The 27,648-nt window shown below is 35.9% G+C and overlaps 1 protein-coding gene across 4 annotated transcripts in view; it reads left to right on the top strand.

Annotated features, from left to right (window-relative positions):
- LOC111142439 (regulation of nuclear pre-mRNA domain containing 1A) overlaps positions 1 to 27,648 on the top strand; it is a 74,207-nt gene that overhangs the window by 16,765 nt on the left and 29,794 nt on the right. For 2 of the 4 annotated variants that reach the window (XM_022495570.1, XM_022495569.1), the window contains exons 2-6: positions 14,342 to 14,471; positions 17,658 to 17,764; positions 17,844 to 17,941; positions 21,063 to 21,189; positions 21,299 to 21,474. In XM_022495570.1, the coding sequence (XP_022351278.1) occupies positions 14,342 to 14,471; positions 17,658 to 17,764; positions 17,844 to 17,941; positions 21,063 to 21,189; positions 21,299 to 21,474 (638 nt within the window). Of the gene's footprint in view, positions 1 to 14,341; positions 14,472 to 17,657; positions 17,765 to 17,843; positions 17,942 to 21,062; positions 21,190 to 21,298; positions 21,475 to 22,383; positions 24,823 to 27,648 lie in introns of those variants that run through there. The other 2 variants (XM_022495572.1, XM_022495573.1) reach the window with 2 other exon arrangements.

The following is a 27,648-nucleotide window of genomic DNA, read 5'->3' as shown; positions in this document are numbered from 1 at the left end:
ATTATAGTCAAGATAAAGAACATTTCCAACACTGCAAAGAATTTTGTTGCCCTTTCATAGCTATATTCACTTCACTCCCAGCACATCCCCTACTTAACCTCAGTTTATTCAATTTTTTCATTTTGGATTATGTTTAAAAAAAAAAAAAAAAGATTGTTTTAGAGAGAGAGAGAGAAAGTGTGTATGCACGTGAGCCGGGGGTGGGAGGTCAGATGGAGAGGGAGAGAAATGGACTCCCTGATAAATGCGGAGCCCAGTGCTGGGCCCTGTTCCACACCCCAAGATCGCTACCTGAACCCAAATCAAGAGTCTGGCACTTAACTGACTGAACTCCCAGGTGCCCCTGAATTATGCTTTTGATGTCACTTAAGAACCTTGCTTAGCCCTGGATTTTGTTCTTTTTTCCCCCCACTATGTTTTGTTCTAAAATATTCACATAATTTTGCCTAAGTCCATGATCTGCTTTGAGTCAATTTTTGTATAAGGTGTGAAATTTAGGTCAAGGTTCGATTTTTGCATGTAGGTGTTTAGAATCTCCAGCGGTTTCCTCAAAGGCTGTCGTTCTTTCATTAAATTGCTTTTGCACCTTTGTTTAAACTGACTTGGACTTATTTGTGTGACTCTATTTCTGGGTTCTCTAGTCAATAGATCCACCAATGAATACCATACATAGTCTTTTTCTTTTTTTTTTAAAGGTTATTTATTTGGCAGAGAGAGAGAATTGAGAGCACAAGCAGGGGGAGCAGCAGAGGGAAAGGGAGAAGCACCCTCCCTGCTAAGCAGGGAGCCTGATGCGGGGCTTGATCCGGGCTTGATCAGGGCTTGATCACAGGACCCTGAGGTCATGACCTGAGCCGAAGTTAACTGACTGAGCCACCCAGGCACCCCAACATATGTAGTCTTGGTTACTGCAACTGTATGTTGAAATTGAGTAAACTGGTTCCTCATGTATTTTTCAAAATTGGTTTAGCTGTGCTAGTTCCTTTGCTCTTCTATACAGACTTTAGAATAATCTCATCTGTATTAATAAAAGCTGTTTTGATGAGATTTTGATAAGGCTTCTTTAATGCTGTATACTGGTTTAGGGAAAGTTGACATCTTTATTACTTTGAGTCTTCCAGCCCATAAATATGGCACATCTTTCCATTTCCTTAGATCTTTATTGATGTTCACAATCAACATTATGTAGCCCTGTATGTGTTTTATTGTTTTCGCACTTAAGTATTTCAGCTATTTTGAGCAGTTTAAAATGGTATTGTATTTTTAATTTCATTGTCCACATGCTCATTGCTTATATGTTAAAATACAAGTGATTTTTAAGCATTTATCTTGTTTTCTCTGACCTTGTTGGACATACTTAGTTATAGGAGTTTTTTGGTAGGTTTCCTTGGGATTTTTCTGTGAAGACAGTTACGTTATTTGCAAATAGGTACACTTTTATTTCTTCATCTTTGACCTCTGTGGTGTTCTTTTTCTTACCTTATTGAACTTGCTGGCATTTCAAGCACTGTTGAGTAAGAATGAGAGTGGATATCCTCGTCTTCTTCCTTACTGGGAAGGAAGTCAGTCTTCCACCATTAGAATGTTAGCTGTAGTTTTATTTTTAGATTTTGTATCAAGTTGAGGAAGTTCCTCTCTATTCCTGGTTTTTGAGAGATTTTAAAATAAAATGTTGATGAATTAAGCCTTTTTTGCATCAATTGATCATGTGATTTTCTAAATTTAGTCTTAATATGCTGTATTATTGATCAGTTTTCAAATCTTGAGCCAGGTGTACATCCCTACCAAAAATCCCAGTTGTCTGTGATTATGAATTCTTTTTACATATTGCTGAATTCTTTTTTTTTTTTTTTTTTAAGATTTTATTTATTTATTTGACAGAGAGGGACGAAGCAAAAGAGGGAACACAAGCAGGGGGAGTGGAAGAGGGAGAGGCAGGCTTTCCATGGAGCAGGGAGCCCAATGCAGGGCTCGATCCCAGGACCCTGGGATCATGACCTGAGCCGAAGGCAGATGCTTAAAATGGCTGAGCCACCCAGGTGCCCCTACATATTGATGAATTCTATTTGCTAAGTTTTGTTAAGGATATTTACATCTGTATTCATAAGGACTTCTGGTCCACTTTGTGTGTGTTTGTCTTGTTTTAAAATCAGAGTAGCACTGACATCATAAGATGAATTTCCCCTACTTCCTGGAAGAGGTTGTATAGAATTTTAAAAATTCTTTAAATATTTGGTAGAATTATTTAGCAGAAACCATCTGGATCTAGAGTTTCCTTTTTTGGTAACTTAAAAATTACACATTCAATTTTCTTAAGTGTCATAGGACTATTTAGATTTTCTGTATCATACATTGGGTGAGTTGCTGTAGTTCCTATTTTTTTTGAGGAAGTGTAGTCCATTTCACCTAAGTTGTCAAATTTATATGTCCGGGGTTGTTCATTGTATGGCATTAGTATCCATATTGACTATAATGATATTTCTGATACTGAAAATTTGTGCTTTCCCTTTTTTCCCTTGTCATTTTTGGTAGAAGTTTGTCAATTCTATCCATATTTTCAAAGAAACAGCTCTTTGATGCTCAACTTTACTAATCATTAGGAAAATGCAAATAAAAACCACAATGAGTTATCACCTTACACCTGCTAGAATGGCCATCATCAAAAAGATAAGAAATAACAAATGCTAGAGAGGATGTGGAAGAAAGGGAACCCTTGTGCACTGTTGGTGGGATTATAAACTGATACAATTACTATGGAAAACAGTACAGAGGATCCTCAAAAAATTAAAAATAGAGCTCCCATATGATGCAGCAGTTCCACTTCTGGGATATATCCAAGGAAATGAAAATGCTAACTTGAGAAGGTCTCTGCACCCCCATGTTAATATCCATATTATTTACAGTTTCTAGGACATGGAAACTACCTAAGTGTTCATTCTCAGATGAATGGATAAAGAAATTATTGTATATATACACAATGGAATATTATTCAGCCATAAAAATGAGGAAATGTTGCCATTTGTGACCTGGGTGGACCTGGAGGGTATTATGCTAAGTGAAATAAGTGAAATAAGTCAGACAGAGAAAGACAAATACTGTATGATCTTATTTATATGTCACATCTTAAAAAAACAAAAACTAAAACCCTAGAAACAGAAACTCATTGAAACATCAAACGTGGTTACCAGAGGTGGAAGGGGGATTAGAAGAAGGGGTCAAAAGGTACAAACTTCCAGTTACAAGGTAGGTAAATGCTAGGGCTGCAGTGTGCAACATGGTGACTAGTTTATCTTGCTGTATTATATAAATGAAAGTTTTTAAGACTAAATCCTTAGAGTTCTCATGATAAGGAAAAAAAACTTTTTTGGATCTATATGAGATGATGGATGTTAAACTTACTGCATTGTTTCTTTTTTTTTTTTTTTTTTTTTTGAGAGTTTATTTATTTATTTGACACACAGAGATCACAAGTAGGCAGAGGGGCAGGCAGAGAGGGAGAGGGGGAAGCAGGCTCCTGGCTGAGCAAGAGCCGGATGTGGTGCTCCATCCCAGGACCCTGGGATCATGACCTGAGCTGAAGGCAGAGGCTTGAACCCACTGAGCCACCCAGGAGCCCGCATTAAGTGTTTCAAAGTGTATGTAAGTCAGACCATTATGCTGCACACCTTAAACTTGATGTACAGTGATTATGTCAGTTAAATCTCAGTAAAACTTGGGGAGAAAACAGCTTGTCTTTCATGGATTCTTTTTCTTCTATTTTTGTTTTAGTTTCAGTAATTTCTGCTTTTATTATTTCCTCTTTCTGTTTTCTTGGGTTAATTTTGCTCTTATTCGAGGTTTTTGAGGTGGGAGTTTAGATTATTGATTCGGGACTTGTTCATCTTTTCCATTATATGCATTTAGTGCTAAAAGTTTCTCAGCCCTGCTTCAGCTTTATTCCACAAATTTGGATAAGTTTGTATTTTCAGGATATTTGTGTATTCTAGTTGAGGCATTCTTACGATGACTGGCTTAAAATTTTTGTCAGATACTTCTAATATCTTTGTCACCGTAGTATTAGCGTCTATTGATAGTCTTTTTTCATTCAATTTGAGATCCCTTTGGTTCTTGGTATAATGCATGATATTTGCTTGATCCATATTTTGTGTTTGAGAGATATCTTGTTTGAGAATCTGGACTTTATTTAATACCGTTTTATCTGAATTTCTAGGACATTACCCCATCAGGGGAGGGAGTTACTCTTTGTTACTGTTGTGTGCAAGTGGGATTTTGGCTGACACCACAACTGGGGGTTAGTAATGTGGGTCTTAGGACGGCTGGGCTATTGTGGAAGTCCTGGCTCTCCTCTAGGCTTCCTGTGACTCCATCCCAAGGGGCAGTGCCTTCTTACTGCTGGATGGGAATGGAAGTCCAGGCCTCCCTAACTTTGCCTTCTCTGACACCACCCCGGAGAGGTGAGGGGCTCTACATCACAGCCTGGCTTCCCAGTTAGCCTTTGTTAGTGTGGATGTGGGCGGGGCACAGTTTTTTGTGCTGCTTTATTTTTTTTCCCTGTGGTGTTTGGCTAGAGTAGATTGGTTATTGTCCAAAAGTTTCGTGTCTTTCTAGGCTTCTCTTTTCCTGGTCATTTGGCTAGAATGAAAAGTTTGTGTTGGAACTTTTTATGTTGGCACCTGTTAGGATTTCTGGGTTGCTGACTTAAAGGCAAAAAGAAAACTCCCAAGAACTGACCCAAAGATTCCTACCCTGTCTGCCTTTGTTTCTTTTCTTATGTTTGGTAGTTGTACTTTGCAGGAGAAATAGGGAAAACTACATCTGCTCCATCTTCCTGGAAACACAAGTTCCCTACAAACTGGTCTTTATATTGGAACTGGGACACATCACTTGAAACTCTGAGACTAGTAATTTTACTAATGTTTTCTTGTCTTAGATATTATAAGATACTTTCTGGTTTGCATGTTGTATTAGTATTTTAACAAGCTTATTTTATTATAACAATGCTAAACACTTTTAGTTTTTATTGCTCTAAAATACACACTTGTAAAATTTAAAACAGCAGAATAGTATGTTAAAGTGCCAAGTAAAAATACACTGCATAAAGGCCAGTTACTCCCAAAATAATTTGTAAAGTCAGGGCAGTCTATAAGAAATTTGTTCTTTTATAAGAAATTTAACTAACTCTAGAGGTCATTGGGGAAAGTAAATGTGGAGGAAGAGCCAAGGCAATTTTTAATTTTTGTCTTGTGAATTTTGACTTTTTTTTTTTTTTTTAAAGATCTTTATTTATTTATTAGAGAGAGAGAACAAGCAGAGGGAGTGGCAGGCAGAGGGAGAGGGAGAAGCCAGCTCCCTGCTTGGGAGCCCAATGTGGGGCTCTATCCCAGGACCCTGAGATCATGACCTGAGCCGAAGGCAGACACCTCACTGACTGAGCCACCCAGGTGCCCCATGAATTTTGACAGTGTTGAAGAGAAAACAGTAATGGAAATATTGTGCTCTTTTAGGTATCTGCACAGCCTCTAAAGGCATCAAAGTTAGAAAACTATGATGTCAGTACAGGAAGAGGAATATGTATGAAAGGAACAGAGTAGATACTTAGGAGGAAACCCATTTTATGCAGGCATTTGGTAAATAAGACACTTTATGGGAGAAGAACTAAAATATTAAGAAATGATTCTTAGATTTCTACTCAATACCATATTTAAAGTTAATCCGGTTAAAGATACAACACTGGAAAAAAATCAGCTATGGAATTATGCTAGGAAAACATGCATTTATAGTTCTGTCTAGTCTTGTGTAGTGAAAAGACTTTCCAAATAAGGCCCAGGGGTCTTATAAGAAATAACAGGGCGATCATGACCTGAGCCGAAGGCAGATGCTTAACCGACTGAGCCAGCCAGGTGCCCCTATAAGTCATTCTTTTTTATGCTCTTTTGCCAGTGGCAACCTCTTAGAGGGTCACCCATATCCTTTGGATACAACCCCAGTGATTTTTAAATAGCTTTCTTGCTTTTTATCATTGACAAGTTATGCCAGGCTCATCTTACGCATTTCCTGCTTTTATTGCGAAAATGTGTAGGGACCACAGTATGGGTTCTGGGATTGCTAATCGATTTCAGTGCATTTCTTTGAATGCCTTTTATTACTTAAATAATTGTTTCATTGATAAATGCAGGTAATAACTTACCGTGTAGGGTTGTTTTGAAGATTAAATTAGATACACAATAAACTTTAAGAGCAGTGCCTAGTTATAAGAAAATAGTCATGTATTTTTTTAATTCAGGTATAATTAACATACAGTATTATTAGTTTCGGGTGTAGAATGTAATTCAGCAATTCTATATAATTCTCAGTGCTCATTGTGATAAGTGTACTTTTAAACCTCTTTATCTATTTCACCTGCCCTCCCACCCACATCTCCCCAGCAATCACCAGTTTGTTCTCTGTATTTAAAAGTCTGATTTTATGTTTGTCTATTTTTTTCCCTTTGTTTTGTTTCTTAAGTTCCGTATGAGTGAAATCATAATTTGATTTAGGATTATACTGTCTAGGTTCATCTGTGTTGTTGCAAATGGCAAGATTTTATTCTTCTTTATGGCCGGTGATCCATCAGTGGACACTTGGGTTTCTCCCATATCTTGCAATTATTTTTAAAGATTTATTTATTTATATAAAGAGAGCATGTTAGGGCCGGGGTAGAAGGAGAGGAAGAAAATCTCAAGCAGACTTCCCGCCGAGCCTGGACATGGGGCTTGATTTCACAACCCTGAGAGTAGGATTTGAGCTGAAATCAAGAGTTGGATGATCAACCTACTGAGCAACCCAGGTGCCCCCATATTTTGGCTGTTGTAAATAATGCTGCGGTAAACATAGGGGTACATATATCTTTTTGAATTAGTGCTTTTGTTTTCTTTGGGTAAATACCCAGTAGTGGAATTATTAAATCATATGGTAATTCTATTTTTTATTTTTTGAGGGAGCTCCATACTGTTTTTCCATAGTGACTGTGGAAATTCCACTGTAGTATTTTTTTTTTTTAAAGATTTATTTATTTATTTGACAGACAGAGATCACAAGTAGGCAGAGAGGCAGGCAGAGAGAGAGGAAGCGAAGCAGGCTCCCTGCTGAGCAGAGAGCCCGATGTGGGGCTCGATCCCAGGACCCTGGGATCATGACCTGAGCCGAAGGCAGAGGCTTTAACCCACTGAGCCATCCAGGCGCCCCTCCACTGTAGTATTTTAAAAATACTATCCTTATAAGAGCAGAAAAGTTTTAGTCTCAGTCCCACTGTAGAATTGTAATGTGAATAAACTGTATGGCGTGTATTCTTCCAGAACTCTTCCAGTTGACAGTGTCTTCTACAGTTGTCTGATGGTCTGGGATGAAGTTTGTTCTTTTCAAGATTTTAAAAATTCATTTGTTGCATATACTAAAATAAAATTTTTTGAAATTATTTCAGGAACTTCGACCTATTAGACTGGGGAAGATGTCCATTTGCTTGGGTCTGGGTGTTCTTTTTTTTGTTTTGTTTTGTTTCATTTTGTTTTTCTACCAAATATTGAAATAAGAGAGATAATGTACCTATAAGACAAAGTCAAATTGGAACATCAAGTGAGCACTACCCAGAAGCCCTTTTCAGCATGTAGGCCCAAGTTAATTATTGAATATATAACTCATGTGTTTCCCCCTTATTATATATTTTTTTAAAATTACTTATTTTAGAGAGAGAGTGCATGGTGGCGGGGAGAGAAGGAGAGGGAGCCTAATGTGGGGCTCAGTCTCGTGACCCCAAGATCGGGACCTGAACCAAAATCAAGAGTCAGTCACTTAACCCACTGAGCCACCCAGGTGCCCCATGTGTTTTCCCTTTATTACTTAAATCTTTGTTGGTTACTCTTGACACATACCCCTCCCCAAATTATTTCTTGATCTTCCCTGAAGTAAGTCTGTCTACTGTGTATTTGTGTGAATGTGTCTTTGGGTAAATACCCAGTAGTGTCTGAGATACTACTGTGTCTCTTACCACTGTGTCTGAGATACATGTCTGAGATACCTTTCCGTATCAGTATATAAGTTTCTCTCTCTCTCTCTCTTTTTTTTTTTTGGAGGGGTGAGAGTGGCAGAGGCAGAGGGAGAGAGAATCTCAAGGAGACTCCACATTGAGGGCAGAGCCAGACACTGGGCTTGATCCCATGACCCTGAGATCATGACCTGAGCCAAAATTTAAGTTGTACACTTAACTGACTGAACCACCCAGGTGCCCCTCTGTCTCATTTTTGAACAGCTGTAGAGTATGGGGTTGTATGGATATACTATGATTTATTTAGTTATATCTTGTTATGTGTATCCATAGTGATTTCTTTGTGCAGTTTTGATAATATATCCAGAGGGTAAATTCCTAGACATGAAATTTGCAGGGTCAAGGGATTTGTGCATTTACACTTTTTACAGGTATTGCTAAATTAATTTTCTAAGAGGTTGCACTAGTATATATTAACCACCAGTGTCTGAAGGTATCTAAAGGTGATAATCTTAGTCATACTTTTGCTAACTTTAGTTAGTGTCAGACTTTGATCTTGATCAGTCTAATAGGTGGAAAATAATTGGTTTTGAAAGCTTAGTATTTGTGTTCCTTTCATCCTTCCATTCACATTAGCCCATTTTTCTGTAGATTATTGATTTATGAGAACTCTAGAAAGGAGGAGGAGATAAAAATATTTGAACTCAGTACTTTGAAAATAAGCAAGATTAGCTAGATCTGAAAGAAAGTTTGTCTCATAATCTGAATTTGAAGTTGAGTTTTCTGAGAGCAGTGTAATTTTACATTTTCCCCTCTTCAGCTATGCTGGGTGAGGTTAAAACCAGAAACCAGCTTAGTGGAACAAATAATTAAAGGAAGAGGTTTAGGCCAAAAATTACTGATTTAGTAAATAACTAAACAAATTTTGAATCAACTGCTGGGCTTAATTCCACCATAGATGGGTAGATAGAGTGACGGGTGTTGCTTTCAATGAAGCTTAGTTTAGTTGGGAAGCGTTAGGTAGATTAAATGGAAGTAGTTGTAGTTGGAATAAGTGCTCTATAGGAAAGAATGGGGTGCTGTGAGAGCGTATCGGCATTGCCTAACCTGTGTACTGGGTGGTGCAGGAGAACCAGAGGAACCTGCTGAACTGAGGTCTAAAGGATGGGTAGGAGTTGGGGAAGTTAGAGGAGTGTTGTATTGGGCATGAAGAGAGAATATTATAGAGGGCAGAGACAGACATTTTTGGGCCTTTAGTTTCTATTAAGGATTTACAGTGTTTTCTGGAGAATAATCTTTGAAGGGTTTTAAAGCAAGAGATGGGCTGCCAAAAGTCTGAGGCATTGTTTCAGTGGTACGGGAATACACTGGCTTTATCCCCCTCACTTTTCACCCACCTCAGCTGTTACGAAGCAGCCAGCTGTGTCTGACTGAACTCTTGCTTCTGTCTGGGACAGATAGAATCTATTCATGAATCACCTGTGGATTGTGCACTTTCTGTGGCAGAGAGTTAAAACAGTTTCTGCCATATAACCAACTGTTCATCTATATGAACATGTTTTGTAGTTTATAGTAATAATCAGTTTACCAGGGAATTACATGAGGCTGTCCCGCAGTTGTTAGTAAGTCTTTAGTAGATTTTTGTTTCAAGATAATGGCTTTTCTTCTGATTTCCTCCTATAAGAGCTATAGTAGTGTTCATTGGTATGTGTGTGTGTCTGTGTGTATATATTCGTTTATTCAGGTTTTTCTGCTGCTTTTCCCATGTAGTAGGCTTCCTCTGCAAAGAGGTTCTTGTGTTAATAGATAACACAGTAAAATTTTAGCTGTTGTATTTATTTGCATTGTCATCTAGTGTGGTTTTAAAGTTCAGTCACCATAAAAACATGAGTGATTACCTTAAATTATGATATTCTGCTTTATATCAAAATGAATAGGCATATATGGTTTGTACAGTTGTAAGAAAATAAGTAATGATGCTCTCACTTTTTGAAAGATTTTATTTATTTATTTATTTATTTATTTATTTATTTATTTTGGAGAGAGTGAGCAAGAACATACTCAATTGAGGGAAGGAGCAGAGGGGGAGAGAGTGGGAGAAGGGGAAAGAACCCCAAGAGACTCTTTGCCGAATGTGGGAGCCCAACATGGGGCTCAGACTCATGACCCTGAGATCATGACCTGACTCAGAACCCGAGTCAGTTGCTTAACTGGCTGAGCTACCCAGGTGCCCCAAAGCTCTCATTTTCTGATTATGAATAAGTAAAACTAGATTCTGAACTGATCATGAGTTGCTTAAACTAGGTGGCATTTATGTAGTCCTTTGACTGGCAAAGTTTGTTTCATATTGTCTAATTGTGAATTATTATGTAGCTGTTTCTTACTTATGTGATGAACTGAATTTGTATTGCCCTTTTAGGGGATATGCTCAACATTTTAGGTAATATTATGTCCTCATATATTAGCCAGCCAGATTCTATTATTATTTATTTGTTTTGATTTACCTGTTCACATACAAGGTCCAAGGAAAAGGGGCTATACTTAATGCCCGCTGTAGCTTAGAACTTTTAGTTCAGAGAGGTGAGATAGAAAATTTTTCCTCCCAATGTAAATATTGCCTGGTCCTTATTTGGTTATACTTTATTGGCACAAAAATAACAGTATACACACATACAGATACACTGGGTTATAATATTATATTTATGATTGCTTCCAATGTTGGCGTGATACATTAGTGGAGAGAAGGAATAAAGAGAACTCACATTTTTAGTGATGTGACCTGTCATGTGCCAGTCTATATAGAGCTTAAAAACTCTTGATTGAACAGGAAAGGTCAGTGCCTGGCATGGTCCCTGGCATATAGCAAACATTAAATAAATGCTATTTAAATTTAATAGAAAATTTAGAAAATAACTGTTTTTATAAGGAACCCTGTGACAATAAAAATAAAGGAAGTGATTAGGTCAGACCCAGTTTTAAGCATTATATTTTATTGCCAACAGAGTTTTTACTTTAAGGAATTATGAAATGGTTTGTTTGCTCTTTCTGTTAATTTTGTATGCTTTAATAACAGTTTGTGGCTCTGTTATTATCAAAGTTCACTAGAAAATCATTTTTATGGGGCGCCTGGGTGGCTCAGTGGGTTAAGCCTCTGCCTTCGGCCCAGGTCATGATCCCAGGGTCCTGGGATTGAGCTCCTCATTGGACTCTTTGCTCGGTGGGGAGCCTGCTTCCCCCTCTGTCTCTGCCTGCTTATGATTTCTCTCTCTGTCAAATAAATAAAATCTTAAAAAAAAAAAAAGAAAAGAATTTTTGTGATTTTCTTCTTTTTTACTGAAAATTTGGAGAAGAGTATCCATTATAGCAGTTCCTAGGTATTTCTCATATTTTAGCTTGGGTTGTACAGGGGGAAAAAAAGGAAAATAAAGTCTTGAAATTTGGACCTCATACCAAATCCATGCTGTAGTTTTGGTTGTTTGGTTGTTGTTTTGTTTTGTTTTTGAGTATGCTGGGAAATATATTTTGAAATCTTGTGAATTTTTGCTTTAATGTACATTGTAGAAACCATTCTAAATTATTTTTAAGAGATGATAGCCCATGGATTTAAAGGTATTTTAAAATACACATTTTTGAATTTGAGTGGTACGTAATAGAATTTACCATTTTAACCATTTCTAAGTGTTCAGTTTATTGGTATTGGATATATTCATACTACTGTGCAACCATCATCACCATCTATTTCCAGAATTCTTTTCATCTTATAAAACTGGAACTTTATACCCATTAAACGATAACTCTGTGTGACTTTCTCCCCCCAGCCCTTTGCAGTCACCATTTACTTTCTGTCTCTCTGAATTTATTCTAGGTACTTCATAGGAGCAGAACCATAAAGCAGTTTTGTTTTGTTTTATTTTGTTTACTGGCTTGCTTCACTTAGCGTAATATCCTCTAGGTTCATTCATGTTGTAGCATGTGTCATGATTCCATTTGTATGGACTACCATATTTTGTTTATTCACTTATCTGTCAGTGGATACTTGTGTTGCTTCTACCTTTTGCTGTTGTGAATAGTGCTGCTAATATTCTAAAATATTTTGGTTGAGTCACTACATGATCTTTGCAAAAGATAACCACCTTTCATTTATAACATAGTCATAAGAGGCATAGTCCAGTTAAGACAGAATGCTTAGGAGTTGGACTTTGGATTCAAATCCTGGCTGATCCCTTCCTGGATATCTCGCTGTGGGCAGATAATCCTTTTGATGCCTATTTGTTGAACTGCCAAATGCTGGTAGTGATGGTACCTTACATTATTTGGAGTAAATTAGGTAGTACATGTAAAGTGCTTAGAATAATAGTGTGTAACCCATAGTAAAGGTAGTATTAACCTTTTCTTTGGGTGGGATTTTCTTTGGGTAGGGATAGGTAAAAAAGAGACAGGATTGAATATTGGGAAAATTGTCATTATGGTCATCTTCATGAGAAAGGGTCCTACTCTCTTAATCAGTTATACTGAATGGTTTATCTAACTAGACAAGAGCCGAAAGAATCAGAAGTTGGTCTTTGTTATTGCCCTCTCTTCCATATCTTAATTCTGTTCCAGAACTTTGAAAAGCAGAGTAGTGGGCCCCATCTTTAGATAGGCAAATGAGACTATGGAATGGATGGCATAGATTTGTAAAGTCTGGTCATTTCTGACTCAGTAGTTTCTTGTAAGAAGGTTGTGTGTGTCACTAGTTTCCTCCCAAGAAAGATGTGAACTAGAAGTGGCTTTTAATGTGTTGAATGATTAAACTTGAATATTCAAATCAAGAGGGCTCATTTTGTCTTAAATCCACTAAGCTGGCCCACATTAATTGAGCCTTCAATTATCAGTCCTGACCATAAGTTTCCACCATTGAATGTGGATGCCGCAGAGTACAGTGTTTCTGAATATAACTGTACTACTTTGAATAATTCATATTTAATCCTAGTAAAATTACATTATGAAAATAGTCAATATAAAAGATATGTTCCACTGGGGCGCCTGGGTGGCTTAGTGGGTTAAGCCTCTGCCTTCGGCTCTGGTCATGATCTCAGGGTCCTGGGATCGCATCGGCTCTCTGCTCAGCAGGGGGCCTACTTCCCCCTCTCTGTCTACTTGTGATCTCTCTCTCTCTCTGTGTCTAATAAATAAATAAAATTTAAAAAAAAAGATATGTTCCACTAATTAAATTTACTTATATGTATGACTCTTATTTGGGTTGGACTTAATACTATACAACTTAACATTGTAACTACTAAGAATGTATTCTGGCCCACAATTGGAAAAATCTCTTCCATTTTTTTTGAAGGATGACTAGATCCATGGAATATTGTGAGAAGAGACATCTTTTTGTCTAGATGAATTCAGTTATATAAGGTGTGTAATCCAGGGGAGCCTGGGTGACTCAGTTGGTTAAGCCTCTGCCTTTGGCTTGGGTCATGATCTCAGGGAGGGTCCTGGGATGGAGCCCCATTGTGCTCTCTGCTCAGCAGGGAGCCTGCTTCCCCTTCTGTCTCTGCCTAACTCTCTGCCTACTTGTGATCTCTGTCTGAGTCAAATAAATAAATAAGAAAAAATCTTAAAAAAATAGGTGTGTAATCCAAAGTGGTTGAAAATCTAAACTGCCCATTTGGTCTCCCTAACATTTACTCTATTAGCTTGGGAAATATTTATTTCTTAAACAAAACACACATAATTAATTGAAGTGAAGTCTCTTTCAACGTATTTTACATTTTGTACTCTTATTTTACAATAATTTAATGATAACTTTAAAATCAGTGTGGTTATTGAAACAGTCATATATTCAGTCTTTAGGATACTATCTTAACATGACCAGTCACCATCTTATTTCAAATAATCTGTATTTCATGTAGTGTTAAATAGTTTTAACAAAATTTAGTACAGATTGATTCACAGAGATGCATTTTTATAGACTTGAGGATTTTGGTGTATAAAACTGCTCATTTGGGAATGGTGATAAGACAGGAATCAGAGGTAAGTAGTTTGGGCAGCTTAGTAAGTCAATGAAACTAATTGTTGACTAATTCCTCCTACTGAGTCTTTTTTTTTTTTTTTTCCTCATGATGTATTTCCAGAAACCATAGAAACCTCTAGTGAGTTAAAGAATAGTGACTTGATAAGTTTGGTGGTAGAATGAGAAGTTAGAGTTGAACATGATACATAAGGTTAGTAGGTTTGTTGATTTGTTGATTCAGATATCGAGAAAGTTTGTCCAAGTTAAATGAGGATATTTTAAGTAGATTTTTAATTAAAAAAAATTTTTTTTTAATTTTTCAGCCAAACCAAACAGGAAGCTTACTTTTCTCTACCTAGCCAATGATGTTATTCAGAACAGCAAAAGGAAGGGGCCAGAGTTTACAAAAGATTTTGCACCAGTTATAGTGGAGGCTTTTAAACATGTTTCAAGGTATGGTAATTGTTTGGGTACTAGGTAATCTGTTTTAAATTTGCATAATATGTGCTTTTGTTAAAATTTGCTGTAAGCCATTCAACAAAAAATGGAATGAATTTCTTTGAAATTTTCATTTGAAAAGACAACTATAAGTGACATTTGTAAATATATTAAATACTTTGTATGAAGGGAAATTTTTGAACTGTTGCAATGGTGGGTATTTGGAGTACTTGAATTAACAGCTTTCCTTTAAGAGACCAAAAGCAACTGCCATTTTGGAATGAACTTCATTAAGAAGAATTAAAAATTTGTGTGCTTATAAAGCTATCATTTTTCCGACTAATATTTCTGGATAAACGTCATACCTTTTCCTTTCATATTGCTTATAATTTTGAGGGTTTTTTAGTGTTTGGGTATATATCATAACATTTTAAAATGCTGTGGAAGTATAGAATATTTAGAATAATAAGCCTGTTGAAAAATTTTGCTACAGAAAAATTCTGAAGGGAAAAGTCAGTGCTTTGGCTTATGCCATTTTTAATGCTTATATCCAAACATAGGCAAATATTTGGTAGTTTACTAGTAAGCATTATTGGGGGTAAACTACTAAATCAGTGTAAATTACAGAATCCAGGGGTAAATCTCTGAAGATCTCTGTTGAATGATTTAAGGATAAAAAATATACTACATGCATGACTTGCAAATTTAATCATAGTGGATGCATTTTTCAAAAATTAGAGTGTATGAAATACTGCTCTGTGTTATTCTTAAATGAGTATTATTTATATTTCCTTTTAGATAATGTCTTTTGTCATCTTTTCAGATATTGGCATTTCTTAAGAGTTCAGTCCTAGGCCCTCTTTCTGTGGTCATCCTCTTCACTTGACCTCTGGTGATTTTATACATTGCATGTATTTAGTTATTATCCACACCCTAATATCGCACAGTCTTATTCTCCAGTCCAAATGTGTTTTCTTTGTTTTAGACCTGTGTGTCCTGTTGCCTGATGAATTTCTGGTTGTATGCCTCCAGGCATCTCAAATGTACCATGTCTCGTATTGAACTCATATTATGTCCTTGCTCCCTGTCAGACTTGTTTCTCCTCTATGTTTCACTCTCTAAGTGGATCCAACTCTATCTATCCAGATGGCCATATGAGAAATTAGGCGTCATCTTTAACTTTCTCTGATAATGTGATTTATAGTAGATCAAATTCTCCATTCTCCTTCACTCCCTTTATCCCATGTAGTGTATATAGTTCCCACAGTTATTTAGATTTCTTTCCATTCCAGTTCCCATAAGTCTTCTTTTTTTTTTTTAAGATTTTATTTTTTAACTGAGCACCCAGGTGTCCTGATTTTATTTATTTTTTAGAGAGAGAGTGCACATGAGAGCATTGGGGAAGGTGGGGACAGAAAGAGAGGGAGAAGCAGTCTTCCTTCTGAGCAGGGAGCCCAAGACGCAGCTTGATCCCGGGACCCCAAGATCATGACCACGACCTGAGGCAGACACTCAACTGACTGAGCCACCCAGGAACCCCCATAATGTCATTTTCTTTATAATTGCAGGAACCTCTAGTATTGTTTAACCAACTTAGGAAACTAGCCAGAGTTACAGAGCTGATCATAACACTCCCTTGCCTTTGAGGTCTCATTTGTCTCAGAGATTAAGTCTAAAGTCCTGAGCAAGACTTAAGGTGTTGCTTCATGGCCTTATCCACATTTTCAGACTCCTGTCTCACATTTCTTCCACACACACAATTCATAGTCCAAGTTAAAGGTAACCGAACTCACTCTTTTAGTTCTTTCTACCTTAACGCTTTTAAATATGTTGCTTTTCCTGAGAAATTCAATAAAGTATTTATTGACTGCCTATTATGTGCTGGGCCCTAAGGATACTGTAGCAAACAGGATAAAGTTCTGTCCTAGTGGAGCTTGCATTTCAGTGGATGACAAAAGTAATAACTAGATGTACAGATGAATATATATTATGCTCATAGTAAGTATTGTGAGGAAATAAATTAAGGAAAGAACTCGAGGATATGAGGACTTTATATCATGAAATAAAGAATGACTATTTTGGGGAGATGGCATTTGAACAGAGACTGAAGGAAAAGATGAAATGAGCCACTTGAGCATCTAGGAGAGGATTCTGTGTAGAGGAAATACTTAGCAGAAATAGTGAGACATATATGTGCTGGGCATGTTTGAGGATCAGCAAGGAGATTTGTATAGGAGAAGGTATTTAGGGAATGTGGACTGAGAAGTAGCCAGGAAGTAGAACATGTCCACCTTGTGGTCCAGAATAAGGATTTTGGTTTTATGCTTGGTATGATTTATGGCTGCTAAGGGATTGAAGAGCTGTATGATTTGATTGACATTAGTAGAGCATAAAGACGTAAGAGCCTAAGAGACCAATGAGAAGACTTAAGAAATCCAGGCAAGAGGTAGACTGTAGACTGTAGCTCAGTCTACAGTGGTAGTGATGAAGGCAGTAGGAGGTGATTGGGAGTAGTCTGTTTGCCACTTTCCTGTTGTTCAGTCATCAGATCTCAAATATCACTTCCTCAGATACATTTTTAAATCTGTTTTGAAGTGGGCTAGGCCTCTGCATTATGCTTGTCTTTAATACCTTGTTCTTTTTTGTGGCCCTTTATTAACAGCTGCCATAAATAAAGCTCCATTTGTATTCTCAAAGATAGTGCCTTTGATAGTGTCACAGATAGCCTTGATCAATATGTATTTGTTAAATAAATTTAAAAGTCACCTATTTGGAAGCTTCTTAGCCTCTTATGCAGCCCCCATATAGTTAGGGGCATCTTTGTTGTAAACCCCTAGTAGCCAGTGTGAGCACTTTTACATTTTCTTGTAAATTTTTGTTTAATAATGTGTCTAGGGGCACCTGGCTGGCTCAGTGGGTAGAGTGTGTGAATCTTGATTTCGGGGTTGTAACTTTTAACCCCATTTTGGGTGTAGAGATTACTTAAAAAATAAAATCTTAAAAAAATATGTGTCTGTAAGCTTTTAAAGGAAGCAGGGAGTGGGTCTGTCTTTATCACTTCACCGCTGAACTTCTGGTCACATAGTGGTGCTCAGTAAACATTTGAACAGCTTTTTTCAGGGAATGAGTGTCTGATTGTATTGAAAATCACCATTACCTTTTCAGTAGCTCTATTAATTATTGTTTGTATTTTTTCTTTAGTGAAACTGATGAAAGTTGTAAGAAGCACCTTGGAAGGGTATTATCTATTTGGGAAGAAAGGTCTGTTTATGAGAATGATGTATTAGAACAACTTAAGCAAGCTCTGTGTAAGTGTGTAATCTTTTATCATGATCTCTTCGTTAAAATGTTTGCTTTCATTAAAACTTCAGTGTTCTCCCATTTCAGATGGTGATAAGAAGCCTAGGAAGCGAACTTATGAACAGATAAAGGTGGATGAAAATGAAAACTGTTCCTCTCTGGGATCTCCAAGTGAACCACCACAGGTAGAAGTTTTTCTCTGTTGAGGAAGTTATGTTACTGTTACTTCATGTGGCCACCAAGCTTTATTAATTTTGATGTTCTACTTCTGTAAATTGATTTTTATTATAATTCTGATTATAAGAAAAAAGCTATATGACTATCTCTTATTTTCTGATGACAGATTGCTTATGTTTAATGTAGTATGTTGTATATTAGGCAACTATATTTTGCATAGAAAGAGGATATCTGATTGCTAAATATGATTAGGTCTGGTGAGATATCCCCATTTAAATAGTTTCCTTTTAAATAAATAGAACATTATATGATAAGACTATTTTATTATATGATTTAATATACACTGAAAATGCCATTCCTAGAGATAAACACTGCCCTTTACAGTACTTTTTCTTTTAAACATGTAAAAATGAGTGTTACAGTAACAAGCATGTATTCATGCAGTTCTATGTCACTATAGAACCATATAGTTCATGGTAAAATAAGATGGATTAGAGTCATTATCTTAATACCCCATGTCCTCCCAGGTTGGTACAGTATAGCATTCTTTAGCCATCAGATGATTCCAGAAAAACATTTTTAACTTTTAATTATGTGGGCATTGAGTGTTAAAGCTTCCTCCTTCTATGTTTCAAACATATAGGAGGGACAGATAAAATTTAAAAGGAGAAAATGAAGACATAGCCATACTCATAAAACAAGGTAAATATCTTCGTGGGCTAGAAGTGGTACAGAAGCGCACAACTCCATATGTGTGCCAGAGCCTGGTTTTTGCTAAGCTTTGGTCTGGAAGCAAACATGGCTTTCCAGAAATACTAGGGTAATAAGAACTCAAAGTGCTCCGTGGGAGTTGGAGGACTGGACCTGAATTCACTGCACGAAACCAGAGGCTGGGTGAAACGCTTTCCCCAATGAAAGGAGCTTGAAAGAAATAAAACTGTGGGTGTCTTATGTCAGTGTTAATACTGGGGAGGCAGAAAGAATCTCAGCTAGGTGGTCAGCTAGGACTGTAACCAAACTACCTGTTCACTTGTTGACGGAGGTACTGAAGCCCATATGATCATCAGGGAGAAAAGCTTGAGGAAAAAATAATAACATTTCAAACAACCAAACACTTAGGTTTATATTTCTTTCTATTTGGTAATAATTAAGACAAAGCACTTTGTGCTGAGAGCCGCCTTATGATTCCATGAACAGTATTTTACCCAAGTTCTGGAGATGGGGTCTGATCCTCTTGTGTTCTCCATGATGAAAAGAGTAACCTTGGTTGTACTTCTTAGGAGTATCTGTCTGACTCTAATCTAGTACTTACATAAAATGCTGTTGCTTTTCATTTTATAATGACTACTTTCAGATTAGTTACACTGCTTAATTCTCAGTGGTTCAGCTTTGTAGCTGTCATTTTATTCATGTCATTCTTTATAAGAATGGCTAAAATTTCTCTTTGTAGGATCTAATTGAACTCATTTCTTTCTCTTCGAGAAAGTTTAGGCTAATGTTGTTTTCAGACAACTTTGCTTTTTTTATCTGATCCTTGACCCAGCACTGGAAACTTAGAATTAATTCACGTGGGAATGTGAAGGTGAGATGAGAGCAGGTTGTAGTGAAAGCATGCATATCAAGACCATAAAGCCAGATTACTTATCAGAACTTCAGAAAATTTGAGAACTTTCTAAGACTGCTTAAAAAATGACAATATAAACGTTAATTGGGGAACTCTGAGAAACAAGCTTTTTCATAATCATTGCTCTTAAGCTCACTTCATTTGTAGTGGTATATATCTTAAATCAAAATTGTTTTGTAAAATATTAGAATATTAAACACATAGTAATGAATTAAAAGCATATGTGGGGCAGTATATTTCTTATTAGACTCCATTCTTTTTTTTGTTGTTGTTAATATTTTATTTATTTATTTGACAGACAGAGATCACAAGTAGGCAGAGAGGCAGGCAGAGAGAGAGGAAGCAGGCTCCCTGCCGAGCAGAGAGCCCAATGTGGGGCTCGATCCCAGGACCCTGGGATCATGACCTGGGCCGAAGGCAGAGGCTTTAACCTACTGAGCCACCCAGGCGCCCCTAGACTCCATTTATTCTTATCACATTTGATCATTTACTTTCTGCTAGACTCCAGTGACAACATTTTTGTAAGGGAATAGCTTAAAGAAAAATCAGTAACGATCTGTCAGTGTTATCTTTAATGATGCACAGAATTGGATATATCCTATATTTTTCAAGTGTGTGTGTAATTTCCTGCTGTTCCAGGAACTAGTCTTAGAGATTAAAAAAGGAAAAAAAGGAGGTGGGATATAAATGGAGACCAGTAAAAAGAAAATGTATTAATTTTTCTCTGGAATAAATTTATAGATATTATGAATTGAAGTTACCAGCAAAGGCTTGCCGTTCCCTCCTAATTATATCTGATATGAAAACAGTGCAAGTGAAATATTCTAGTGATAAAATAATTTTTATATTGGCTAAGTGTTTATGGAAGTATTAATCATCAGATATATGGAATTTTATGATATTTTAATGATCTTGTTAACAAACTATAGAGTAGTTGAAGGTAACCATATTTAAACATATTCCCAAACTTCATTGCTCTTCTGCTTTAATTACATCATGTAGAAATAGAAACTTGAGGACTCTTCTTTGTTGTAGTAGAACATGATTTGTATCCCCCACCCCAAATATCCAATTTAGTATTAAAATATTCTGCTTATGTACAGTGATAATATAATGAATATGTTGTATGTAAAATGTGTATTGTGTAGGTTGAAGTTGTAGCCTGCTTTCCCTTTTGCCACTGTATGTATTTGGCATATAAATGAAGCCTGTTACTTTCAGAGTCTGACAGTTATTTTTACACTATCTGTCTTTACCACTGGAGTATGACTTCCTGAAGGCTGAGGGCCATATCTTATTTTAGTTTTCAATATATATTTTTAATATTTGACATAGTGTAGTTTCTTTTTCTTAATATTTCTTAGAAGAAATGGACTGCCTTCGAAAGTAGTTTATATTTAAAACTTTATAGCCCATAAGGTGTAAGGAATATGAAATAAATTTTAAGTCTTTTGTATTTGTTCAAGCTTCATTTATTGTGGTTCTAAAGTTGTATAACTTTTTAGACTCTAGATCTTGTTAGAGCATTGCAAGATCTAGAGAATGCAGCTTCAGGTGATGCAGCAGTTCATCAGAGGATAGCATCTTTGCCTGTTGAAGTTCAAGAAGTATCCCTACTAGATAAGATAACAGGTAAGAAAAGAAAATGTGATCTGGAACTTTTTCGGAAGTCAGGGTGAGGGAATGGCATATGGCATTGTTTTTGTTGTATAATAATGTTGTTATTCTGTGCTTTTCTTAGATAAAGAATCTGGAGAAAGGCTTTCTAAAATGGTAGAGGATGCTTGTATGTTGCTGGCAGATTACAATGGCAGATTGGCGGCTGAAATAGATGATAGGAAGCAACTCACTCGAATGTTAGCAGATTTTCTTCGTTGTCAAAAGGAAGCCCTTGCAGAGAAAGAGCATAAATTGGAAGTGCGTAACCTTTTCCTTCTTTAGTGTTTATATGATTTATTTCTTGGTAGCCATTTCAAAATACTCTGTTCCTGTACATTTTGCATTTTTTTGACATAGACCTTTTGAGACAATGGCCCAGGTAAGCTATTCCTTGCAGGAACAGGTTTCTTTCTACTTGAAACAAGTCAGCAGCCTAAGTAAACTTAGAAATTTGGTATTATGAAAATTGTTTGCTTTATAAAATTATTCATGTGGAATTCCGGTAAGAGTAATTCATCCGAAGAATATAAACTATCATTTTCAAGAACAGAACTAATTGGAAAATAGCAGTATAAAATCTGGTGTGAACTATAGTAATTTATGGTTGGATTTATTGAATTCCTGTTCTGAGTACATGTATGTACTTTTAGGTATACAATCAAAAAATAAAGAGTTTTTTTGGCATAGAATTAATTCTGGGTATGTTAGTCCCCCTCTCCCTGTCCCTGTAAAGTTCATCAGTTCTGTTCAAGAAGTTAGTCTTCAAGTTACTCTTTTGTTGCATCCCTGATTCTGATGTTTAACATATTCCCACTTCACTCCTGGCTCATACACAACCTTTGGTAAAAGAAAGTCATCACTCCTTTAAGTTAAGTGGTGATTGATACTGTTAATGAGTCTGGGGATGCAGAGTTGAAAAAGAGAAACATTTCCTATTTCCATTGGGCAGAGTAGCTGTTGTCAGGGGTGAATGGACCAGAATCTTTTTTGACTAGTTCTTGTTTAAATTGTTTATTGCTCTAGCAATTTCTAATTCTATCTATGTATGTAGGAGAATTTCTAACTTGTCTGGATCCCTTTATGTAAGCAGTTCTCTGTAAATTTGTAGGTATGTTATGATACTGCCTCTACTAAGTGGCTTTTATTAGTGTTTAGTTCTTGTTTTAGTGGTCTCTGCCGAAGAGGATCTGCCTGTGAGACCAGCTATTTGATCACGAGACCATCTCAAATTCTCAGCTTTTAATTTAGCATTAACCCTTTTCAATTTGGGGCATAGTTATTGGCACCATGCTCTACCTTTAGAAAGGTTTTGCAATTATACATGGAAAGGAAAAGGTAAAAAATTTTATGAAGGAACAGGTGATACTGAACTTGGCTAGTTTTTGAAATTGTGATGCAACTTCTGTGTTAAACATTGTTACTTGTTTTATTGTTAGCAGAATTAAGGGTAAGTAATGTTATGCAATTTTTGTCCTTCGTCTGTTGGTATGGTATCTTTAACTTCTATTGAGCTTCTGTTGCAGGTATTGGACATGGGCGTATCTTCTAACGATGTCATCATCATTAGCATATTCTTCCTGCTAAAAATAAATATCAAACTCCAAAGCCTGTATTGTCTCATGTTTTTGAAAATTGAAGACTGAAACTGTTATTCTACTGTATGCTACTTTTTCACTTTTTTGTTATTTATCACTGGTTATAAAAATAGAGTTTGTTTGAAATGTAAGGAAGTTTGGAAATAGATCAGATGTCACCCTCCAGTTCTCTCTTTTCCCAGTTCCTTTCAGCTAGATTGCATAGTTGACGGTTATAGGTGATGAGGCTGATGATAATAATAGCAGTCACATTTACCGTGCGTTAGGTACTGTTGTAAGCACTTCACATTAATCCTATATAGCGGGAAGAATGATCCCCATTTTACAGGTAAAGAAAACGGAGGCACAGGGAAATTAAATAACTTGCCCAAGGTCACAAAGAGGTAGTGAGTTGTCCAGAACCCAGGAATTCTGCCTCCAAAGGGCACATTTTCTTCTAGGTTTTAAAGAAATTTAAGTTCATAGCAAAAGGTAAAAACTCTCTCTCCAACTCTTTCTGCTTCCTCCCTCCTCAGAGGTAATCACTGTCTTAAAGTGTTCTAGAACTTGTTTTTCAGCATGACTGGATATTATATTAAAAAAGAGACCACCTAAATTATGCTGAGCATGTTTTTAGAAGTAATAAAAATGTAGATTTACAATAAATTAGGAAGTCATTCCACAGAGGTCTTTGTAAGTTACCATTTATTAACTGAGTGATTTCTTTGTCCAAAGTTACGGAAATGATTCGAGATATTTAGACATTTTTTGTATCAAGTAGGTGGCATCACTTTGAAGTTGAGACTGAGAGGTCAAGATTTACATTTACCATACATATAAGCCATGGTATCATCAAATAGTTTTGAGTTATCTGCATCTTTGAATATCAGCTGTCATTGATCAGATATTGAGTCATTTTTTGTTTTTTTGTTTTTTTCTTTACATCGAACATAAAGTATTTAGGAATTGTCTCTTTCATATTTTTTAAGGAGGTTGGTATTAAAGTGTTTGTAATGAATGAAAACATGAAGTGTTCTTTAAAATTTTGGCAGTTATGAATCATTTTTGGAATTTGTGACTAACTTTAGCTGGCTTCTAAGTAGATAACTGTTTAGACTATTAATCTAATTTATGCTGACAAAATGCATGTCACAGATGGCTGTAGAAATCATATCTCACGATTAAGAAGTAGAAATTACTGAATAAACCCTTGTTCACCTAGTTTATTATTTTGGAAGGTATTCATGGATAGGGAAGACTTAAAGTGACATTTTGGTTTTGATACTGTTGGGGAGGGTAGAGTACAGATATCAACAGTTCTTTCACATTTAAAATGATAATGTCTTTGATGCTCAATACAGCTGGTGTAAGGAAATATGCTTTTATAAAATCCCTATTTATGTCATTGTACCCAGGTGTGTTTTAAATTACTAGAATTCCATGGAATATTGGAAGTCACAATTTGATGGCTTTTAAGTCAAATTATAGTTCCAAGTTCTAGAAGTCTGGATGGGAAAACTGTCAGAGGACTGTATTTATTGTTTTTGTTTATCTTACATCAGTATATTCAGATTTAGCTCATTTTTAAAATTGAGGGTGTAGTATTCATTGTGTGAGTGTTTAGTTTATTTAAGCCTGTCCCTCTTCTCATGATGTCAGATTGCAGCCACTGAGTTGCTTTTATTAGTTTTGTGTGTTATATATAGGTAGTGCTGCAGAGAACATCCTGGTGATTCAGGCTTAGTCTAGTTGTCCAAGTGTATCTGCAAGATTGATTCTCCGAAACAGAATAGCATATCTGGATCCAAGGGAATGTATGTTTATGTTTCGGCAGGATACTTAAGTCCACCAAAAGTTTCTGCCTATTCATTCATTCATTCATTCATTTTGCTGCATTTATTTATTTATTTGAGTATAGTGCACTATGTTGTATTGGTCTCAGATGTAAATGTTCTGCCTTTTTAAACTCCATGCCCTATGAATGCGTCTTTTCCTGTACAACCTAACCCATGCTGAATATCAGTGATTTTTAAAAAATTTTTGCATATCTCATAGTTTAAAAATTATTTTTTTGTTCACCCAGATTGGTCATCTTTTAAAAATATTTACCAGCTATTTTTGTTGCATAGTCCCTATTTCCTTTGACTGTTTTTCTGTTTGATTCTAAGTTTGGATGTTAATGTTTGTCTTTTCTTTTATAGATTCTGGGCTTTCTGGATATCGTTAAGATGGTCTTCTCATTTCATAACTTTAAAAATACTATGCTATCTTTCTAGATTTTTTTCCCTAGTAATTTTATCCATTAGGATTTTTTAATTTATGGTGTGACATACGGCTCTAATTGAAAGTGATAGTAAATGTCCCTTGTCATGTACTAATTAATGGTTAATGAGTTAATGAATCTGTCTTTTATTATGTTGTGAAATGCCGTTTCTGTTATACTTAATTCCTATATATGTATACATGGGAATGTAGTCCCTTTTTTATTCTAGTGGCCCATTTGTCTTACCCATCTTTAATTATGCAGTAGATTTTTGTTTGTATTATTTTTGGTATTCGTGTCTACAATTTTAATTAATAATGATTGTTGTATATATGAGTTTTTACTTTCTTTACACTTTATATGTATTTGCTTTCATACTTAATATTTCAAATGGCATTTTCCCAAGTAGATATTTCTTACTTTACTTGGCCTTATCCCTGTTTCTGAATACATTGTTTACTTTTGTTATCCATCCCTGCTATCTGCTAGACAGTGTATTCCAGGATTTTCAAGAGTGTTTACTTTCATAAAGCTTTGTTTCCCAGAAAGTTCAATTATCATTTTTTAAATGCTTAAGATAAATTTTGTTTTGCCTGAGACTTTTAGTGATTAGAGATTCCTAATGTCTGTTCTCTCACTATAGGAAATAAGAATGTTTTAAATAGACAGCACTGAAAGTGCAGATTTAAAAATCTTGCTGAAGGTGTTACAACACCTGCATATAGCTTTTTGATGGTTATTTATCAAATTTCAAATTTTGTTAAGAGTATAGTGGTAAAGATATGGAGAACTGCTTATGGAATCTTTCATCTGTAGTTCAGTTATTTCTTACATTTTACTTTTTTTTCACTGAAGTCATTGATTTAAATTTAGAAGTAATTTGATAAGATGGAGCTATATGGATTTTTTTTAAGTAGACATTACTAATTTCTGAATGGTTCTTATTTTTTGAGATCTAAATATTAAGTGTGAATTTTTTATGGTTAATTTACCTTTCAAGGATCATAATCTTAATATTTTTTATTGATTATGCAGTTAATCTGTTTTCATCATAGGAAAAAAGCTCCTTGAGCAAAAGGCTTAGCCCTGTGTTTTGGCTTCATGTATCTTGTGTACTGTTCTTTTCATGTAATATATGTACAACTTAAACTACTGTTTTCCTTTTTAATGAATGGCTATATCATAATTTAACAGCTCTGTGTCCTTTGACTAAGTGTTTTGGTTGCTTTGATATTATTATAAACACTATTGCAGTGAACAGCTCTTCTAGTATACTCTTGACTCAAATACGTCTTCTTTTGTGATAAATTCCTAAAGATGAAATTGCTAATTCATGGTAAGGACTTGATACATGTTATCAATCTAACTTTCAGTAAGATTGTACTACATCGTCTTTGATGATTCTCAAATATTATGTATAGGTCTTCTGGGCCATTCATTTCTCTTTTTAAAAAAATGCATTATATTGCTGGGTACATAACATAGGGCATGTGTTTTCACTTTTGTCCATGATTTGGATCTTCAGATGCAGATCTTTGGCTTGGTTTTCTCACTCCTGTCTTTTGGCTCTATAGGGTAAGAGTTTTAACAGACTGCTACAGAGATTTTCAGTTGATCCTTACTGTCAACCTTAAGACTCACTATTAGGTTTCAAGGAGCTTGGTACCTCAAAGTCCTGAGCCTCTCCAAAGTTCCTCAGGATGAATTAAATCACTTTTGGTCATTATTCCTTGTTCCAATTTTTTCTATATTCCAAAAGTTTCTTGACAGCTGTGTGCTGTGATTCCCTTTTCTTCATTCCTTTGGGTTTCCACCTTTAAAAATTGTTTTACTGTTTTAGTCACTTTTTGGTAGGGAGTAGAGATAAATATGAGTTCAGTTTATTATAAAAATGGAACACCATTGTGTCTTTTAAAATAGAACTATAGTATATGTGTTTTGTAACTTCTGCCAAGCTACCCTTGTCTAAGTGGTTGTCATATTACCTAGATTGTTAACAACTCATCTTCCTTTTCTTTTTCGTAACTCCTGTTCTTCCTAGCAACTGCAGCCTGGTTTATCTTTGAAGAAGTCAGGGCTCATCATACCCTGTTTAAAACTCTCCAGTGCTTCCCATTACACTTTTAAATCTTATTTAAAACTCCATGATATCACTAGTTATGAGTCTTCATGTAACCTCATCTTGAACCATCTCAATAGCATCCATTTAACTCTTAAAGCAGGTGAAGCATTTTCTCGCAGCAGGGTTTCTGCCTTGCTAATCGTTAACAGAATGGGTGGAGTGCTCTCTCAACCAGTTCTTTACTTAACTGCTGTCTTTTTTCATGTAGATTTATGTGCCCCTGTCACCTCTTCAGCCTCTTTCACTGCCTTTTCATTTGGTTCCACCTACCCCTTCTCCTGCCCTCTTTGCACCCAATATATTACACTGTCATTTTCTTTTTGGCTTTTTATTTGTTTTTCCTTTATGGTACATATCACTCTTCGAAGATTTAAAACTTTGTTTTTCATGTTTATTGCCATATCATAAGTGGTTGGAATAGTACTTTTCTCCTGGTGTTTTTGTTGAATGAGTAAATGATTCAAATGATGAAT

Source organism: Enhydra lutris, unplaced genomic scaffold (genome assembly GCF_002288905.1).
Source record: "Enhydra lutris kenyoni isolate GAN:26980312 unplaced genomic scaffold, ASM228890v2 scaffoldscaffold8, whole genome shotgun sequence".
Classification (NCBI taxonomy): domain Eukaryota; kingdom Metazoa; phylum Chordata; class Mammalia; order Carnivora; family Mustelidae; genus Enhydra; species Enhydra lutris.
Note: the sequence above shows the minus strand (reverse complement) of the source record. Positions and strands in the feature narration are given on the sequence as shown.